General features: G+C 32.3%; 1 protein-coding gene across 1 annotated transcript; it reads right to left on the bottom strand.

Moving 5' to 3' along the window:
• Nucleotides 1-929: 929 nt before the first annotated feature.
• On the bottom strand, nucleotides 930-8,199 carry LOC118058144 (glycosyltransferase family 92 protein RCOM_0530710). Its single transcript, XM_073407314.1, has 8 exons — nucleotides 7,760-8,199; nucleotides 5,906-7,452; nucleotides 2,774-3,255; nucleotides 2,485-2,570; nucleotides 2,230-2,381; nucleotides 2,039-2,088; nucleotides 1,721-1,795; nucleotides 930-1,617 (listed from the first exon to the last, which is right to left on the bottom strand). Exons 1-8 carry the CDS (start codon nucleotides 7,887-7,889, stop codon nucleotides 1,107-1,109), a joined length of 3,033 nt encoding a protein of 1,010 aa, XP_073263415.1. The 5' UTR covers nucleotides 7,890-8,199; the 3' UTR covers nucleotides 930-1,106.
• Nucleotides 8,200-15,543: the final 7,344 nt, after the last annotated feature.

Below are 15,543 nucleotides of genomic sequence, written 5' to 3'. Positions count from 1 at the left end.
TTGGTGCTTTAGATGCTTAATTTTTACTCTTCAACTTCTTATTATAAGCAACAATTATAAGCTTTCAATGTGGAATTGAGATTTTTAGATTTATAAAAATTATGAACCATGAATTTTTTGAAATTGATTTTTCATCTATTCTTAATTTTTTTTTAAAATAAGTTAATGTTTTATGTTAAAGTATTTTTATTAAAGAATAGTTTTCAACAAAATTTTCAGATTTAAAAATGAGTGGATCTTATTTTTAATTTTAGTCTCAAATAGCCTATTAATTATTTCCATTTAAAATGAATTTCTAACAATTATCAAGTACTCCATTTAATTAGGATGCGTTTGTTTTTGCAATTCTAACTTATTTTTTAAAATGCTTTTCAAACTTTTTTTTTTATTTGAAATTGATGTTTTCTTAAGTATTTTTTGATGATTTTGATATATTGATATATAAATAAATAATTATTTTGATATATTCTCAACTAAAAAAAATACTTTTTACAAAATCAATTATGCATCATATTATCATAGGCACGAAAAGAGCATATGGAATGCTACTTCCTGTCCAATGTTACATTTGTATCCAAGCTTTTTTCTTATTTAATTGGGTCCAGCTAGTCTTTTGTCCAGAAAGTTGGTTTCTAAGGTCAGAATGTTTCCCATACTGATGCTTTACAAAGAACAAGAGAAAGGAAGCTAATTGGAAAATGTGTAAAAATCAAACATATATTTGAGATAAGATATCATGTGCATATCTATCAATTATAAGATACTTAAAAACAGATATATATATATATATATATATATATATATATATATATATATCAAATGTTCCATTAAAATCATGAATAACCTATCAAATGTTCCATTAAAATCATGAATAACAAAACAGTGTTGACAACAACAAAGGAACAGGGAGTTCACAGTCCCATGAATCTTTTACAGCAAGGTCAGTGTTAATATGGCAAACAGATGAGGAGAGCAGTTAGTTGTGGAACAATTGCCAGCAGTAGTGAGTTGGAGTTCATCAAAATGTCAAGGAACTACATTCAAAATATCAAAGGATTTGGTGATACAAACCAAACATCAAAATGTCAAGGAACTACATTCAAGAACTATATAGGCCGGCCTCTAGAATGAATGCTAATGGCGGCTCTAGATGCCATGACTCTCAAGTTTGCTCTAGCTGATGAAAGAGAGATTCCTGACTGCTCTTGAGTTCCCCCAAAAGCTTCCATAAACTCTTCTCTCTGCAGCCTTAGAGCTAATGCAGTATCCTCATCTTGGCTTGGTATTCCTCTTCTTCTCCTCCCACTTGCTTCTCTGCTTACTATTAGCCGCTCAAGAGCTTCTCTTCTTCGCAATCTTTGCACCAATGGAGTATCCTCCTCGTCTTGGTTCCACATATCTCTACTCGTACTTGCATCTCTGTTTGACACTCTAGAAGGCTGAACTCTTGAAGGCCGAACGTTTCGGCTTCTTAAATCATTATTGGTTTTTCTTTCTGAGCTTTGATGCTCTTTCTGGTTTTTCCTGCCCGATGCCTTCTTTGCTTCAACTTCTTGAGGAAACAGAAGCTGTATTGTGTTCCAAAGAACTGTATTCACCGTACAGGATCTGCTATTTCTGCAATTCCCGCAATATAACAAGGTTAATGTCAACAAATTGTCTTAATCCCCCATAACTAAACCTAGATACTAATAAATTCGAAGATAGTAACTGAATTCACCCTATCAGTTGCCTGCACTTTGGGCATTTCCTCCCACATTTATCAGCAGCAGATCGCAAACATTTCTTACAGAAACTGCAAACAAAGAGAAACCACTCCATGAATAAGAATGAAACGATCCCTGCTGTACACAATATGCATGAACATAACTGTTCAAACTAACTCACAACTACAGAATCCCATATTTTAAGCCCTCATCGGAATCAAATAAAGTAACATGCCCTTTAATTGCTCTCCTATAGTAAAATCCAATGGCTAAATGAAGATCCAATTCTTACAAGGAAAGCCAAAAGGTACAAAGTTGTGTTTTCCTTTTACCTGTGTCCACAGGAAGTGGTACTAGGTTCAAAGCAAATCTCCAAACAAATCTGCCAAAAGTACCAAGAGCCTTAAACCTCAATTGAAAAAAAAAAAAAAGTAATAAAGAAAGAAGAAAGAAAATACAGTTGTGTATTTCAGTCGACTAAAGTCAAAACAGAAAACAATACAAGAAAAATATAAACTCTTACAGCACAAGAAAGCTCTTCTCTAAGTTTATCCATGCAAGGAAGAGCTGAGTTTGAGCAAGAAGCATCAGGGTTGTCTTTAGCTAATTTGTCTCCTCCTAATTTATTTTCTTCATCTACAGCAATTCTCGGCTCCGTCTTCTTTTTCTCACTTTCTTTTCACCCAAAACATCAAAAGAATTCAACTTTCTCAATTCTTAGCCATGAAAACTTGGAAGCACAAATAACCCAATTTCAAGAAGATAAAAGGGAAAGTACCTTTCATTACAAGCTCCTCCTCTTCGTCAAGATTTAGAATAGGTACAGGAATTGAAATTGGACTCTTCTTCTGATCCCTCCGCTTCCTAACAGACAAAAGAAAATACTAAGCTTTTCCCCTTTCATTTTTTTTTTAAAAAGAAATAAGAGAAATGAGTAAGTATTTGAAATCAAAGCTAGGATTTCCAAGTTTCGATTTTTCTCATCAAAATCTTCTTAGGAACAAAAGGGGGCACAACTTTAAGAAAATTATTTCTTTCTTTTTGGTGGGTCTTGTTGGAAATAATACCTTCTTTTATTGGTTGAAGGTGGAGTCTTGAAGTGCAAATCGGAGCGTTTTTTATGTTTGAACTGTCTTTCTGGCGTGTCTTCAACAATAAGGCTTGCGAAAAGGATAGATTCTTCGTCCCAACCAGCCATGGCAGCCACGGATTTGAATCTGGGACTGAAAAGATTCTCCATATTTTGGCTATTGTCAACTGGGTTTGATTGCATCCGGACTCTAGGACTCTCCTTTTGTTCTTCACTCACCATTTTGGAGTCTTTCTTGGTTTTTTGATTTGAATCGAGAGAAAAGAATGGGAAAAATCGTTTTCCTTTCTTGAGAGAGAGGGGGTGACTGATGGAGGCTTGGGGTGATTTGTTTCTAACGGTCAAATTTTGTTTGAACTCATTTGATATCGAGGCCTTTGCAACGGCTATAATTAAGGGCTTATGAAGGGGCAAATCTACCATGTGTGTGTCCTTAGACGAGTCTTTGTATTCCGCAATCTCTCACCGTCCATTAAGGATTGAGAGAAAAAAAATGATGCAATACTTTTTATAAAATATGAGTTTTTTTTTTACATGTTAAAATATCCTTATTTGTATTATAATCATACAAATATAAGAATGTCCAATGTAGTTTAAGGAAATAACACAAAATTGAGGTAATTATCAATTTAGAAGCAAGATATATAGTTTAGTAAAGAAAAGAATAAATTATAAGTAATAAATTCTAGAAACAGAAATCAAAATAGCAATTGGGATCTTGTTTGATATTATTATACTGTAATGTATTGTGATTGAATTATTATTGTAATGTATTGCGATTGAATTATTATAATGTGCTATGTTTATTAATGAGTAATTTAAAGACACTTATTTGTTTTTTTTAATTATGTTGACAAAGGTCTCTGACTTTTTTTTTTAATTATGATTTTTTATAGAATTCTTAAATAATTAAAAGTACTTTTGGATGAATTATGATGTATTAAAAATAATTTCATAGATTTGATTAAAAATAAACTATTATATCAAAACCCTTTCCATTTTGATTTGAATTTTTATGATTCTAAATCAAATTAAAAGGAAATATTAGAAACCATTTACTATAATATAAAATGTGTGGCTCTTTTACTATAGGCACATTTACTATTCTCTCTTACATATTTCATTGTTGATTATAATAGTGAGATTTTTTTAAAAATTCAATTTGATTCTAGAATTTTTTATTTGTACCATTAAGACCATTTTAAGCTCAAATTGAAACCCAATTGCATATTTTTTTTTTTTGGATGAGGTTGAATTAAAAAGATAGAGAACTAAAATGAAAAATACAGGTAATATAAGTGATAGATTTGAATTTTTTAAAAAAATTCACTTTCATCTCTTCTATCTTTTTTATCTATTAAGTACTAGTTCTTATAATTTTACACAAATAAATTTTGATACCAAACTTTATCTTTCTCTTTTTTAGTTCTTTTTTGGGTGAAGGAGAGAGAAGAAGTTGTTGCCAGTTTAAAGAAATAAACTTGTTGTTATTGGAAAGATTTAGCCACCAAAATAGTTTATTTTTGTGTCAAAATATTCTATATAAAAGGGTTACTACCATGTGTTTTTTTTCTCTTGAAAACACCTAAAAAACATATTATGAACTTAGAAAGCTTTTTAGTTTTGGGTTGATTTCTAGTTTTGGGGTGGTTTTATGCATTTTTAGAGACCATATATTAGTTTAATAAGGTTCATAGGATGTTTTTAGATGTTTTGGATCAAAATGAGCTTTTGGGTAAAAAAAATAAAAGAACTTTGTATTTCCAGTCACACCAATAGCCGGATACTAGGATTAATAGACAACATGGGGTCTATTGAGATAGAAGATATGTGTTGTCTCTTTTATTTTGACAAAGGATGGGAAGATGACTATCCACCCTATTCGCTTCAAAAAACAAAAAAAAAAAGGCCCACATGCAAGGCATTACTTTATGGACCAGGTGCTAGGTCTGGATTACCAAGCCCACGTTGCATTGTGTGTGTGCATAATTTAATTACTATTTTTTATATGTATTTTTCAAAATAATTTTAGCATTTGTGTTTTGATTAATACTCCTTCTATATGCTTTCTTTGGCTTATTTAGTATTTTTTAATATATATATTATATGGAGTATATTTTTTTTTTATGAAGTTAGTTTGGTTAATCTATAATTTATTTTTATATTTTATATAGATTCAAACTTAAAAAAAAATTTATTTTCTTACAAAATTTTTAATTTATGCAGCCTTACAATATTTTTCTTTTATTTTATTCAATAAATTTTATGTGTCAATTTCTGTGACAAATTATTTTTTATAAATAAATTCATTAAAAAAACAGGGTAAATGATTTATATTGTGATATTAAATATCTTGACTTACATCCATTTTTCAATTTTTCAAGTTTTTTTTTTTTTGTTAATGAATTTATTTATAAATATATTGGTTTATTTGATTAGATAGTTGTATGTACCTTTTGATTTATATGTTAAATTTTTCTTAGAAAATAGCCTATATACCTGGGGGGGTTTTTAAAAGAAAAATTTATGACCCATTACGACGCACATATCAAATAACTAGTACCATATATAACAATTTTTATATTTTTTTTCACATGTTGTTATTATAAATAATTTGTGATTTCATAATTGCAATATTCAGCTTAGATTAATGACAATAATGATGTCATAAGACATGTCACCTAGATTTCACTTACTCAATCTCAACTCAAAATCAATATATTTGCAGTGCTAGAGTACATCAAATTATTGGATTTGGGCAATTGAATTTTCTTTCGATACTAATTTGAATCCGTTTGGAAGCCTTGAAAATAGCAAGCACGCATTGTTTTTATGTCCCCTAATCTACAAAGAAAAATAGAAATAATTGCAACAACGATTTATCAACATTTATACGATCCACAGTCCCACTCCATGTATCATCATCATCTTATCTTTGTTTTTAAGCATATCTGCACAAAAAGAATCCATCTACAAACCCATCCCTGTATTTGTACATCATAATTAACATCAGAAGTCCCATTTCTCTTACAAGTCACGAAGACCCTTTACCCCTTGGCATAATCATCATCCTCGTACTGTTTTTCTGTACGAAAAACCGTGTTCATTAATTTCCATAACCTCTTCCGAGCTCCTCCCATGGCAAATGGTTGGTTAATGGGTCCATAAACTTCTGCAATACCAGGTTCCTGAGCCCAGTGTCTGTCACTTCACAAAACCTACTCGACCAATCTGGTGGCTCAACAGCTCTGGTCCCCAAGCCCGGGGCTCGGTCCTTGGACCCAACATTTTGCTCATTTTGCCAATCAGCCACATAAGTAGCTACCCTCCTATAGAACTTCTCCTTGAACACCTCCCACACTTGATACTTGTAGTGGTTAATAACCAAAACTCCCCTGTCAGCATTTACATACCTAAAACCCTCGCTTAAATGAAAATGGTGCACCACGTTGACCAGTGTGGAATTCAATGCTTCAGGTTTCACTATACTCTTGTGTCTCTCCGGTGCTCCGAGCCGGCACGTATACCCTACCATCACTCCTTGTGGCGGAAGATGCTTGAGCCCCGACGGCCCAAAACTGTAGCACGAAGTACGTATCTCAGCAACGTTATTTCCAGACCCCGATTGATTGCTAATCACATCATGCAAAATTAACCCCAGAGGAGAGTAAAAAAACTCATCCACATCTATGAAGCCAACCCACTCGCACGACTCCCGTGCCCTTAGCGCGCAGTGTGCGAACCCTGCTTCCTGGGTCTTGATCCATGGCCAAACATGCCTAGAAATGTTAAAACCCGCCTGGACCAGTGACTCCATAACATCTTCAATGTCATCATCACTGTTGTTGTCGTAAATGTACCAACTCTGTACTCCAACTTGGGCATGGTACATGACCCATTCTCTTAAGAACCTAGCTTGATTGCGTAGCATGGTGCATATGCACATTTCATGTGGTTTTCGTTCCGGTGGACCAGGTTGGGGCATCGACCGGAGCCCCGGGCGGGCTATGGAGTGTAATGTTCCTCTACCCTTCACTCTAATGGATGCCTTGATGGGGATGTTGACCCTTTGTGGGGCACCCAAGACACTCAAAGGGGTTTTGCACCGTACGATCTCTTGAGCCATTGATATGACCTGGGATCGTAGCAAAAACTTGGGTCTCCTAAAATCCCAGCCGTACACACACTCAAACCTTGAAGCGTTAGAAAGTTTCTCCGGCCGTAGATTCAGCCCCTTGACAAAAACAACTGTAGTATTATCACGGTCTATCAAGGCTTCATAAACAAGCGAGTCCCACTTGTGAGTGGGTCCCGGATGGATATAGCCGCCAGATTTCAAAGCTAGCGAAACAGTGTAGCCACGTGGAGTGAGTGGACACCGTACGATCTGGTCATCGACATCCTTACCGTCTATGTGATTTGGGGGCAGCCTGCGCTGCGACTGGGATGATGATTTATTAGCCGAGCGATAAACGCACAGGAGGTCCTCTTTTGTAAATAGCAGAGACGATGGGGGGTATTTTAGGAAAACTAGAACCTGGTCTGGAAGTATAACTGTTTCACGAATTGATGGTGCCGTAACCGCAGAAGAATCGCCGTAAAGTGCCTCCATCGCCGGCGTCCGCCATGTTGAGACAATTTCCGGGTGAAACTTTTCTGTTTCAAATATATAAAAAAAAACTAATCAAAATTAACACATAGTTAGCAAATTATTACTAAGTAATATACTAAACTTAGCAAGTTCAGTTTTTATTTGGAAAGTTTAATCCTTTTTGAGAAATGAATGATGGCAATGTGCCATAATAATTAGGAAGGTTTAAGGGAGACCCAGAAGGAAACCAACGACACACATCTTAACAAAAAAAAATCCCAGAAATCAAAATTTAATAATTAATCCCAAGATAATTAAATATGTAAGGTAATAACTCAAATAATCAAGAAAGAAAGAAAAAAAGATTATTACCTCCAAAGAAGAAGAAGCGGAAAGTGGAGAAAGTGAAGCCAGAGAAGAGAACACAAGAGAAGACAAGAAAAAGAGTGCACCAAAAGAACCTGTTCCATGAAACAACATCTCGTTTCCTACGGTCTTTCATCGCTGCAAACTCTGCTGTTGCTGCTCATGAAACCAACAACAACAGTATAAATAGCTAAGATGATGCGAAACAAGTCCTCCAAGAAAAGCCTGACCTCGTTGCTTATGCTCATTCATATGGATATATGTATATGTAAATAAATAAGAGGATAGTGTTTTGGTTTATGGGTGTGTGTGTGTGTTCAACTCAGTGCTTGAAAGGTAATAGGAAAGTTATTTTGTGGGAGAGAAAGTGGGGAGAGAGAAAATAGTGAAAGGGGGGTGAGTCACGATGATGGGGGAGAGAAAGAGACGGCTTGCTTCTCTAATCTAAAGACCTTGCCGTTTCTACCGTTCATGTCGGTTTTTTTGCGGTCGTTAATACTATCATTTCTGGGTGCTTTCCACTGTTGCGCTTCCCTTTTCATTAGAAGATGAACAGCCAATATCATGCTGCCACTTCATTGCAATCTATCCTTTTTTGGGCATATTTTCTTGATTAACTGCCCATCTACATGAGAACATTGGATAGATGTTGTGGGTCACCGCTTCCCTAATGAATAAAAAGGCAAAAGAAAAAAAAAATGTATTTAAGAAATTGTAAGATCTAACCATTTCTGCCTATTAATTTGTACAATTACTATATCTAACGGTTATAATTTGCAGTAAGGGCAACTGCTAGACCAAAAGCTTGTATATACCACAAGTTAATTAAGTTTTTCATTATGCTTTTTTATATTGGTTATTCATTTTATTTATGAAAATTACAAGTTAAAGATAATTAAATTTTTTTTTATTAAAATGAATGATCGAGCTAACTTTCATATATCTCAATTAATCTTATAAATCTAAAGTTAATATTATATAAGTCTCCAATAGCATGAGAGAACTCAGACTCGTTACTATTAGAAAGCAAACTCAAGACCTGATTAATTGAGTTTTCTAAATTAAAAATATTTAATTTTATACTATAAATATATAAAAATGTTGTTTTGTGGTCCAATAGAATTTTTTTTAAAAAAATGGCTTTCAATTAAATTTTTTTATTTTTATTATTTTGATGTGATGTTAAAAAAAATTTTAAAAATATTATTTTTATAAATTTGAAAATAAAAAACATTAGGAAGCGCAAAGAGAACGGTAAAGGCAAGCGGATGAGGTGGGAGCAACGTGGTTAGGTGTAGTAGAATGGAAGAAGATGGATACTTTTGCAGCATATAATGATGTTTGATACCTTCCGTGTTAATTAGTGCTAACATCTAGAAAATAAAAGATATGATAGGATATTCAATTACCATCCTACCCCACTGATTCAACTTCCCCTTTCTTTTTCCCACGTGGGTCCCATGTGGAAGCGCCGCGCAGCCTCTAAACTGTGCCACGTCATGTTAGCTGGCAAATGATGCCGTCGTCTTTGAGACGCTTCTCTGGAACAAGAGAAGAAAGAATTCACTGTCCAGTCCCATCCTTCTCGGCTGATCTTGTGGGCGTCGACAGGTTGCCTAGAACTACAGGATGCTTCTCACAAACCTGATGTTACTGAAAGGTTACATTATTTTAATTTTAATTTAGAAATCATAAAATTAATTAAAATATATTCAAGTTAATTTAAATATTCATATTAATCTAGAATTAAATGAAAATTTTTAATTTAATTAAATTATTATATGTGCCAATAAAAGGTATTAAAAAAAGTCACAAAAAAAAGCTAATTGAATCAAACTATAAAGCTTAATTATAAAATAATTTAAGGTTGAAAGATAAAATTAAAAAAAATAATTAAAAATAAAATAAAATCTTGATCAACCCGTGTTAACTCGCTTATCCCGTAACTAAAAGCACATGATTGGGATAATCTTGCATAAAAAAAAAGTTAAAAAAAAGCATGAAAATTAATTTCTAAAAAATTAAATATTAAAAAATGAAAGCGAAAAAAAAAAATATAGGTTTCTTTTATATATTTTCTGATATAAAAATTTCTCAATTACAAATCAAAGTGTTTATAATTGTATTTAATTAATTAAACCGATATTTGATCAAGAAATAACTAAGATTAAGATATTTGATATTACAATACAAGTCATGTTATTAGCTTTGTTTATTAATTATGTTCCTTATAATGTTAGTTTTATTGAATGAAAAAACCATATGTGCCAGTAAAAGGTAAAAAAAAATTGTAAATGAAAGTGACCTAAATCAAACCATGAAGTTCATCTATAAAACAACCTTATGTTGAATGACAAACTGAGGAAAAAAAAACAATGAAAAAAATAAATCTAAGTCAACTCGTGTAAACGTGTTAACCCTGCAACCTTGGGCATATAATTAAGATAACCTTATAAAAAAATTAAAAAAAAAAAGAGCACAAAGACCAATTCCAAAAATAAATAAATAAATAAATATTGAATGATGAAAAACATTAAAATATCTGATCTTGTACAGATGTCATGTACTAAGTTATGCTTAACAACTATGTTTCTTAGAATATTTTTTATTTAATTAAACTATTATATGTGCCAATAAAGAGTATAAAAAAGGTCACAAAAGAAAGCTAATTGAATCAAACTATAAAACCCAACTATAAAATAACTTAATGGTGAATGATGAAACTGAAAAAAATAATTAAAAAGAAAAAAAGATCTTAATCAACCAGCATTAACCCGTTAACCTCATGACCATGGGTATATGATTGGGATAACCCTATAGAAAAAAAAGTAAATAAAACAAGAACAAAGATCAATTCCTAAAAAATTAAATGTTAAAGGATGAAATTAAAAAAAATATTAAATCTTAAAAAGGACCAAAAATTAAATGAGCAACATATTAATCTTCAAAACTCATTATCGTGATCATGAGGTCGAGATTTACTCATAATGAAAGCAAAAAAAACAAAACAAAAATCTCAATAAAAATAATCTCGAGGCATGAAATTGAAGACAAAATAATTCTAAAAAAATTAAAAAAGAAAAAGAAAAAAGAGTCAATCAGGGTTAATACGGTAACCTAACAACCATGGACATAAGATTAGGATAACCACATTGAAAAGAAAGTGAAAAAAAAAACACAAAGATCAACTCTAAAAAAAATAAATGTTGAAAGATAAAACAATTTTTTTTAAAAAAAAAAAAATTAAAAAAAAAAATCAAAGTTAGCCAATGTTAACCCTTAAAATTCGTGATCATGGTCATAAGACTATGACTGACATCGTAAAAGGTAAACTAAAAAAACAAAAAGAAAAATTCTAAAAAAAATAAGGCATGAAACTATAATTTTTTTTAAAAAAAGAAACAACAAAAAACCTAAATTAATTCGGGTTAACCTATCAACCTCATAAATATGGGCATATGATTTGGATAATCTTATAGAAAGAAAAGTGAAAACAAAAAAGCACGAAGACCAGTTTCATAAAAATTAAATATTTAAAGATAAAATTGAAGAGAAAAAAAAAACCCAATCAAAAGAAGATAAAAATACAAAATAAATAGCAATAAAAAGAATATGAACTAAATTGAATATGAAATATAAATAGTAGAGCACTTCTATACTTTGGCCAACCACTTCTTCTTTTTATTAATATTTTATATTTGTAGTAGGTTAAATTACCTTTAAGTTTACTTGATTATAATAAAAAACTAAAATGAAAAGACAGAAAAGCTCATTATAAGGAGGTTTATTTTTTATGGCTTCCTATATTAGTTTAGCTTAAAAAATAAAAATGGCTACAAGGCCCCTCCACCTAAGTTAATATTTTTTTTTTCTTATAAGGCTAATTAATTCATTGCATTGTTAATAATGAAAGTCAAAAGTCATTTTTGTCCCTTATCAATTTACCAATGACTAATGTGTTACTATGTAAATATCGAATTATCCTTTAATTGTTAGGTTAATGGCTTTTTATAGGGTCAAAATAAGGAAAATATTATTCATTGCCACAATATGTTTCCCATATAATTTAGTTTATGTTAATACATACACAATTTAGTTTATTGCCATAATACTTTCCCCGTATAATTTCTTCTAATAGGCCAATAAATGGCACCTCTTATTTGTTTTATTATAATCATAGAAAATCCTCTTTCATGCTTAGTAATATTTTTTTTGGTCAAGAGTTATTATCAATTTGTTTAGAAATACTAGGTTATTTCTCTCACTACATTATCAGTTGGACCAAAATATTTCCAAACTTGAAAAAATAACATCTAGACCAAATAAAACTTTTTCATATTTGTCACACCTTGACATCGTGGCAACCAATTAAAAATTATTACTCAATTGAAAAAATAATAAATATCTAACATCTTGTTCTTTTAGGGGAAATGTCTTGTTCAAGGAGTTGCTACCTAATATTATGGTTACTAGGAACCCTAACTAGTCAACAGAGATTCTATGATACGAGACTGGTTATGTGAAAGGAAAGATACTATCACCCCTTAAACGTCCTACCTGAAACAAGTTGCATTGTTGTTTTGTCTTAAATTGCTAAATATTTATTTTTGTTATGTTCTTATGGTCTTCCTATAATATTCGTGACTTTAACGTTATTGAATATTTACCTACGAATATTTTCAACTCTGGCATTAATAAATATTGCGCAACCCAAAAAGTATGGTATTCTTGACTCTGACACCATTAAATAAATATGAAAAATTCTATATTATAAGAAACAAAAACTATCTTTTTTCTTTTTTATCAATTTTTTTGTTATTTATGCAGCTCGGTCTCAAAACTTAAAAAAAAGGATTGGATTACTGGTCCAAACTAGTGACCCAACTGGCAAATATTGCATGCATACGTGCACAATTCATGTATGCATTCAACAGTGACCAGTTAATTATTTTAGCAAGCAATGAAGGAAACTTACCTGGGCGTGCCACTGCTAGAGGCGAAGTTGAGGGAGATGGTTGGGCGCTGCTTAAGGTTGTCAATCCAACCTCTTCCTATAATGGAGTTGGGGTGTTGTCGTGGAGGAGATGTTCCAAACTATTGCTACACTTGAAGATGAAGATAACGGTGATTAAGGGCTGACCTACTGAAACCGTTTTATTCTCCTCTGTTTTCCTTTCATTTTTCCTCTGGTCTTCTTTTTTTGCTCTCATTGTATGTATTGTGCTTGTCCATTTTCCTTCTCTCTCTACTAGTTCCTTTTACTGAGGAAAGATGTCTACAACCATAGTTGAGGAGAAACAACTTTTGTTGCTCATGGTGGCTGTTGCTCAAGTCACTGAAATTCATGCTTCCATTTATCATAACCCAATTATGGGTTATTCCCTAAAATTTATTTTTTTTTTCAAAATAAAAAATCAAAAAATAATAATAAAGGCTGCCAATGTGAAGAAAACGGGTCGGGAAATCAAGTTCTAATTTTTAGAGGAAATTCAAGGCCTAATTGTACTCCATTATGCCCAAAAATAGAGAAAAAAAAATGTAAATTCAAGGTTAAATTAAATAATTATTGGATGAATTTGCATAAAAATTAAGTGCAAAGACATAATTAAATTTTCAATAGACCAATTTGATTTAATCATGGGCCAAATTAAACTTTAATTATGTTTAAGAATTAATTTGGGTCCAATTGAAGAATTTAATTAAGTACAAGAACTTAGTTATACTTTAAATGGGTCAAATTAATTTTATTTGGGGCTTAATAGGTGAAAAATTAAGTTTAGGAGCCTAATTTGAGCTTAATTGAGAAGATTGAGATTTTAAGAGACCAAATTTAATTTTTTCCAAGTTAATTGATTGCAATCAGGGGCAAAATTGCAAGAAAATTGAAGTTTTTGGGTCAATTAGGGATTAAATTGAAGAAATTGACAACCAAGGATGTTTTTGCTAAATACGCCAAACGATAAAGGTGAAATTGACAAAAAACAAGAGGTGAAATTGAAGAAAATAAAAGTTTAATGGTCAATTAGTGGTTAAATTGACAAAATCTGAGACCAAGGATCATATTGCAAAAGGCCCGTAAATACGGGGCTGCAATTGAAGTTCATCAGGGGCTTAATTGCATTAAATCAAAAGTTTAGGATCACTTAAGGTTCAATTAAAACCAATTGAAAGCTGGGGGACTAAATTACAAAATAGTTAAAATCCCTAATTCAACCTAAAACAGGGCCGTTTTGCGTAACAAAGGAAAAAAAAAGGGGGACCAAATGACACATCGTCTGGTCACTATTCATCATCTTCTTCTTTTACCCAAAAGAAACTGTTTGGTACCTACATTGCTGGTGCGTTTAATGCATCTAACGTTCACCAAATTTAACTAAATATGCACGAAAATGATCCTCTGCAATTCCTCTACAGCGCCATGTGAATATTTCAGTTTGAATGAGAACCATTTGGTGCCAGTGCCAGCCTAAACATGCCCACTCAAGTAGCTTTTTCTGCAGAATTGACAACTCAGGATGCCTACTTTGAGCTAGCATTTGGGATCCTTTCAAACCGAATCAAAGGCTGAAAGTTTTCCCCGGTGCAGACGAGATTACCCTCTTTCACAGCCTATTAATAGAGGCGGAGTTGATAGCCTGAAGGGGGCGAAAATCAGGTCCAAAAATCAGAAAAAACTAGCCTCTTCCCCGGTTTTTTCTGCAACGTCTCTCTCTCTTCACTCTCTCTCTCCACCGTGCCCTCAGCGACCCTATTATTGTCACCACCGGTCTTCTCACAATCAGCTCCACCATAAGAAGCCACCAACTGACAACCAAGAGCCACCATGAACCTTTCTTTCTCCTTTCTGCAACCCCCCTTGTTTTCTTCTTCTTCTTTTGTTTCCTCTGCCTTTGGCCACTAACTTTTCCATCGTTCCTCGCAATGATGCCGCCCGGACCATTAGCTCAACCTCTTGATTATAGCCGTGACCACAGTCCCCGGTAGCTTTCTCCTCCTCCCGTCAAGAGGTTTGGTTGCATGCAGAACTTGAACAGTAACTATTCACGTTTCGACAAATAATTTGCATTGGATTTGGGCCGGACCAGTTATGGCCCAACCCAATTAGCTAAGTCTGGCCCGACCCCAAAAAGGAGAGAAGGAAAATAAGTTGGGCTGGGATCGGCCCAACCTTTTTTTGGGTTTCTGCTTGGCTCGGCCGACATGTTTTAATAATATTCAATTAATATATTATATTATATATTTTTAAAAAAAAAAACAAAAGACAGAAAATTCCAAAAAAAAAATCCAAAAAAATTTCAAAAATCCTTTAAAAAAATTATGATTTTGTCAAATATTTTTCTACCAATTTTGTATAATATCAAGTTGTATATTTACACCGTAAAATACAAATTTGGTATTAAAATACCCGGTTTTCTTCCGAAATGTTTCAAAAAAAAAATCAAAACATTTTAAAAAAAAAAAACAAACATATTTCACTGCATACGGCTAAATCCTAAAATTTTTCCAAGCATATTTTTTCATAAAATAAAAAAACTAAAACAAAAATTGCATCTTTTTCATGTTTAAAAAAAATCCAAAAATGGATATTGTAACCAGTTTATGATTATCGATTAGGATTTGGCCAACATGTCAAAAATCTTTTTCCAATCTTTTTTTAGGGTCTAGATGTAGACTTTAATATTTGCGGGGTGTAAATTTACACGATAAAGTACATCCTTAGGTATTAAAGATACAAGATGTAAATAAATGCGATGCTAAAATTCAGACTTTTGAACAATTAGGATTTAACT

The sequence above is a fragment of the Populus alba genome, chromosome 1, assembly GCF_005239225.2.
Source record: "Populus alba chromosome 1, ASM523922v2, whole genome shotgun sequence".
Lineage (NCBI taxonomy): Eukaryota > Viridiplantae > Streptophyta > Magnoliopsida > Malpighiales > Salicaceae > Populus > Populus alba.
This window is presented reverse-complemented; position numbering and strand designations above follow the sequence as displayed.

Excerpts from the sequence above, each read along its gene's own strand:
- LOC118058144 (XM_073407314.1), bottom strand. The coding sequence starts at position 7,889 with ATGAAAGACCGTAGGAAACGAGATGTTGTTTCATGGAACAGGTTCTTT. Across the intron at positions 2,089-2,229 it reads GAGAAGAGCTTTCTTGTGCT|ATTTGTTTGGAGATTTGCTT; the intron begins GTAAGAGTTTAT and ends TACTTTTGGCAG. Across the intron at positions 1,618-1,720 it reads AAGTGCAGGCAACTGATAGG|AAATAGCAGATCCTGTACGG; the intron begins GTGAATTCAGTT and ends CGGGAATTGCAG.